This window comes from Notolepis coatsorum (genome assembly GCF_963971535.1).
Source record: "Notolepis coatsorum genome assembly, chromosome: 16".
NCBI lineage: Eukaryota > Metazoa > Chordata > Actinopteri > Aulopiformes > Paralepididae > Notolepis > Notolepis coatsorum.
This window is the reverse complement of record NC_140180.1, coordinates 5025787-5031786: the sequence shown is the minus strand read 5'-3', so window position 1 is coordinate 5031786 and position 6000 is coordinate 5025787. Positions and strand designations below refer to the sequence as shown.

Here is a 6000-nt window from a genome sequence, read left to right as displayed (position 1 = left end):
GAATACTTTCATACAAAATGCTTCTTACTGTTACGCTCCAGAGACTGTGCTAGACAAGATAGTATCAAATAACATAATATAGCATGTAATTTAGAAGAAGAAAAATGAGGTCACAGTGTTCGGTATAGACATATGTACAATGTTCTGAGTTACCATATAATATACAATACTATGCAGTGTACTAATGTACAGTACTATCTAGTGCAAAGCAGAAATGGGATGAGGTACAATTTTAGGTACAATTTACAGTAAGGTGTACGAGTTGTAGTGCAATCCTTCATCAATAAATATAAAGTGTGGGGAGTGGGTGCTACAGTGTGTTTGTTTAAAGTGGGTGTGTGCTATAAAGTGTGTGGAGTGGGTGCTACAGTGTGTTTGTTTAAAGTGAGTGTGTGCGTGTGGATGTGTGTGCTATGTGCGTTTGGTGGTTGTTGTTGTGTAGTGTTCATTCATTGTTCGTTTAGCAGGCTGGAAAACATTCTTCAGTGAATATTGCTGGTGTCTACAGTGATCATAATAAAATACATTTCACCTGCTACATTTCATGTGCACACACATCCATGAACAAACAATCACCTCAACACTCACTTTAACACCACACCATATTGTAACTATTTATTAAAGAGATTTGCACTACATACATCCATACCTCATTTTAGCATCTTGCCTTTTTTATTCTTTTTACGTTTTTGTACCTCATTGTCTGCATTTTTACTTCATTGTACTTTCATTGTACCTAGGTTATACTGTAGTTTGTATATTGTATATTGTATATTTGTATAGCGTTTCCTCTTTTACTTACTTTTATTTACTGTATGAAGCACATTCTCAGGGGCTTATACAGAACCAAGCATTTCACTGTAATGTACATGTACTTTATACGTGACAAATAAAAGCAAACTTGAAACTTGAAAGAATGCTATGTTCTTATGAAACATGACTTTTCCTTCTATATTCACTTGATCCAAGCTAAACATTCCAATTGAATATTTCAAAGAAAGATGCAAGTTATGGCAAATCCAAGAGGAATACCTACAGACTATTGTGAATCTGCAGACTCAATTAACTGCAAATACAAATGTTGTTTTAACCTATTTGAAGTGCCAGGTGGGTGGGGTTCACCACCACAATTCAGATGGAGTCAGATAAGTTGTCGATTACAGAATGATATACTTTCAAATTATATAAGTAGTTTCAGCATTCTGGCTCTCATCGGACCTGCTTTATCAATATTTCTGTGTGTGTTAAAGGCTGTTAAAGGCTGATCACTGTGCCATTACACAAACTAGCAACTGTTTCCAATGACTCATTGTAAATCTAATCCTAATTGGAAATGAGTCTAGTAGTTTATATTTAAAAAGCTATTCATACACGTGTGTGTATTTCACCTGCTGAAACTACTTATTCTGTATATCGTTCTGTGATAACTTGCTTGACACGACCATAGGTTGTCCTGGTGTGATAAACCCCACCCATCTGACCTGAGACTCCAAACAGGTTCACGTAAAACCAAGGAATACTATTGGACCCAAGTCTAGCATCAAACCTTTACTACCCATGATGACCCCAAACATTGAATCTGGTCCATGGATTTCACATGGCTTTACATAGATATATACAAAACACACATATACATTTCTTTCCCAGAATTGAGTTATAAGTGATATTTAACTTCTCAATATATGTTGTATCTTGTGACACCGTTTCAGAGTTCAATCTTGCTCTGTTTTTAGAGAAAAGGGGTATAAATAATTGCAATAACTACAAAATCACTGGATACTAGTCAAATCACTTTAAAGCCATTTATCTCAGTTTCACTGTTTGCATAGTTACTGCAGTTAGCTTCTGCAGGGCGGTATACTAGACGCAACTGAAACTGAAGAAAATAAAAACAAATCACAGAAAAAGAAAGTAGACACAAGGACCAGCAGTACGGGGAGCCAGGCCTACATTCTCTCAACTGTGTCAAACATCACATATGCATATGGGTCAAAGGTCAGAAACGTCTACATTATATCACAAATGCACAGGGATTTATCAACCATATGTATGAGTTAATCCCAGACATATCCCAGCACTTGTTTTTCATGTACACAGTACATGTTAAGCACATGTTAATGGTGTTTATGGTCCCTTCTGAGAAACACATACTGTAGAGATAAGGGGGAAGGGTGGCTCACTAAGTACAGACTAAATAGGATCATGAGAAATCATGTTGTGGAATGCCCCCCCCCCCCCCTAACACAGAGAGAGAGAGAGAGAGAGAGAGAGAGAGAGAGAGAGAGAGAGATAGATAGATAGATAGATAGATAGATAGATAGATAGATAGATAGATAGATAGATAGATAGAGAGATAGAGAGAGAGAGAGAGAGAGAGAGAGAGAGAGAGAGAGAGAGAGAGAGAGAGAGAGAGAGAGAGAACATGGATGTCTGTGTATCTGCTGAAGCTGACTTGCTTCACCAGTGACCCTTTCACAGTCTTTAATAAACAACAGCCACGCCACTCAAACTGAATTACATGATACATGATTTATTTATGGTTGCTATAACAGCATTCCCCCCCCCCCAACTTTTTTACGCAAAGAATCGTTCCATACCGGATATATGTTCAATTATTCACACCCGGGGAGCCTCCACAGGCATGCAGCGAAGAGGTTAACAGTCAGAGAGTGGAGGGAGGCATATACTGTATACTGCAAAACTAGACATGATGGGTTGAGAATTACATTACATATCCATGCGAGAAAATATGTCCGAACATAAAACTGGCAAAATATTGTTTTCCATAATATCTATAACCCTGACGCCCCCCACCCACCCACCCACCCCCACTATAGTCTATTAACCCACAAAAACACGGCGACACAGAATGATCGGATGTATCAACGGTCGGGTATAGGATTCACAACTGTCCATTGGAGACACTGCACGTTGGAAGAGGAGAGGTCCACGGATAAAATGGCAACATGTTATTATGGCTCGCCACCATCTCTTCCACGATGTAACACGGGTGCGGTACGCCGCCACCGGGCCTCACCTTCTTCAGACTCGACGCGCCACTGACGCGTCTTACAGTGTTCTTCTGATAGGCCGCGCTCCTCTTCTTCAGCGTGTCGGTGTCCGTCACGTTGGAGCTGAAGCGGAAGTCGCCCCTCCACGAGCCGGTGGTCAGGAAGGAGTCGTACCGCTCGTCGTCCTTCAGCAGGGTCCCGCTGCAGCGGCTCACGTCCGTGTAGCCGGGGGGGCAGTAGGTGGTGGGGAACACGGGGAGGCCGCCGGAGGACGTCGACGCGGCCGAGCGGTAGGCGGCGCCGTAGCCGCCGCGCCGGCACCTCTTGAAATAAACCACGGTGGCGATTAAAAGGAGGAGGAGTGAAGAAACGGTCGCCAGGGCGATGATCAGATACAGGGTGAAGTCGTCGCCGGTCCGCGACTCGTCCGCAAACTCGAAAAGCTCGTTTAAAACGGGCAGGCCGTCGCCGATGGTTATGCTGACCGTGGCGGTGGCGGAGAGAGACGTGAGGCCGTTGTCTCTCACCGAGACCACCAGCGTTTGTTTGGGTTCGTCGTCGACCAGGAAGGGCCGCGCGGTTCTGATCTCCCCGGTGTGCAGGCCCACCGAGAACAGGTCCGGTCGCGTCGCCTTGACTATTCGGTAGGACAGCCAGGCGTTGTGTCCCGAGTCGGCGTCCACGGCGACCACCTTGGTGACCAGGTAACCTTTGGGCGCCTCGAGTGGCACCAAGTCTTCGGCGATGAACCCGGCGGATTGCACGGGATACAGGACGGCGGGCGGGTTGTCGTTATTGTCACCGATGAAGACGTTTACCTCACAGGCGCCGGAGAGAGGGGGCTCGCCGCCGTCGCGAGCCGTGACCCGCACTCGGAAGTGGACCGACTGCTCGTAGTCGAAGAGGCGCGCGGTGAAAAGCTCACCGGTGTCCGAGTTGACGGATACGAACGTGGACGACACGGAGTACAGTATTTTAGCGTTGGGTCCGTCGTCGCGGTCCTCCGCCTTCACTCTCGCTATGAACGTACCGACGGGTTGGTTTTCCAAAACGTTGGCGTTGTACTCGCTCTGCGTGAACGTCGGGGGGTTGTCGTTGATATCGTTGACGGTTATGGGTATTATCTTCCTGCTGGAGAGTGGGGGAGAGCCTGCGTCGACGGCGGTCACCGTGATATTATATTGCGGCTGTATCTCTCTGTCCAGTACCCCGTCGGTCACTAACATGTAGTAATTTTTGACCTCCGACACCAGTTTAAACGGAACGTTGTCAGAGATGGCACATTTGACCCGCCCGCTGCTCCCGGTGTCCAGGTCGTACACGTTGAGCAGCGCCACCATGGTTCCAGGTTTGGAATCCTCCGCCACGGTGTTGGAGGCCGACTTCACCGATATCACGGGTTCAATGTCATTCACGTCGATAACGTCGATCACTAGTTTACAGTGCGAGGCCTGACCCCCGCCGTCTTTCGCCTGGACGTCGAGTTCGTGCGCACTGGCCTCTTCGTAGTCGATGGGACCCGCCACCCGGACCTCGCCGCTCGCCGGGTCGATTTCAACCACTCCTCTCGTTTTGTCCGACACGTGACTGAAAGAGTACGTTATCTCCCCGTAGACGCCTTCGTCCAAATCCACGGCGTTCACCACGGCCACCACAGTGCCCACCGCGGAGTTCTCTGGCACGGAGGCTTTGTAGACTCTTTGGCTGAAAGTGGGAACATTGTCATTGGCGTCTAAAACACGAACGTGGATGGACGCGGTTCCCGATCTGACCGGAGTGCCACCGTCGACCCCGCTGATGGTCAGTATATACTCCGCTTGCGCTTCGCGGTCCAAAGCCTTTTTGAGAACGAGCTCCGGGTACGCGTTGCCGTTCATCTGGGAATTCATTTCCAGCGCGAAATGGTCGTTTTGACTCAGTTTATAATCACGGATGGAGTTGGTGCCCAGATCGGGGTCATGCGCGCTCTCCAACGGGAAGCGCCTTCCCAGAACCGTGGACTCGACCAAATCCAACTCGATCTCCCCGGTGGCGAACACGGGGCTGTTGTCGTTCACATCCTGTATATCCAAAACAAGGCTGTACACTTTCAACGGATCCTCGAGGAGAAGCTGGTACTGTAGGACGCAGGCGGCCGTCTGAGCGCACAGCTCCTCGCGGTCTATCCGCCGGCTGACCAGGAGAGAGCCAGAGTCCGCGTCCAGCTCACACAGCTGCCGGGTGCCCTCCGCCACTAACCTGGCCCGGCGGGCAGCGAGCTCCGTCACTTTCAGACCCAGATCCCGCGCCACGTTCCCGATAACCGAGCCGCGCTCCATCTCCTCTGGAACGGAGTAGCGCACCTCTCCGCACGATGCGCCAAGAAGGAGGACGAAGAGAGAAAAAAGCAACATCCGTCTGATGTTTTCCCGCTGTGTTGTTAAACATCCCTTGTGGAAATGCACGTCCGGCACCATCGTTTCTATATTATACTCAATATATACTTATATATGCGTTCAGATATCCAGCCGAGAATGTACTCCGCTCGCTCTCTCTCTCTCTCTCTCTCTCTCTCTCTCTCTCTCTCTCTCTCGCTCAGCGTCTCGAGCAGAGTGGAGCATCCCCCTATTAGGGAGCTGCTCTTGTCAGCTTGGATTCTCTGCCCCCGCTTCAGTTATGCGCTCTAACTACCACTGTGATTGCTCTCTCTCTCTTCTCTCTCTCTCGCTCCACACATACGCGCGCATGCGCACACACACACACACACACACACAGGGTGAGCGAGAGAGAGAGATAGTGTAGAGAGAGATAGAGAGAGAGAGAGAGAGAGAGAGAGAGAGAGAGAGAGAGAGAGAGAGAGAGAGAGAGAGAGAGAGATGGAAAGAGAGAGAGAGAGAGAGAGAGAGAGAGCCCCTGGCTCTAACCCACTATTCCAGTAACACGGTTTAGGGAGAGAAACACTATTGGATCGCTGCCATGCATACATGAAAAGGTCTCTATAAAAGAGCGC

At 48.3% G+C, this 6000-nt stretch overlaps 1 protein-coding gene across 1 annotated transcript; it reads right to left on the bottom strand.

Moving 5' to 3' along the window:
- Nucleotides 1–2902: 2902 nt before the first annotated feature.
- On the bottom strand, nucleotides 2903–5467 carry LOC311242487 (protocadherin beta-15-like; the record flags this gene model as incomplete). Its single annotated transcript, XM_084331450.1, has 1 exon — nucleotides 2903–5467. The coding sequence occupies one exon, from the start codon at nucleotides 5465–5467 to the stop codon at nucleotides 2903–2905; it is 2565 nt and encodes an 854-aa protein (XP_084187576.1).
- Nucleotides 5468–6000: the final 533 nt, after the last annotated feature.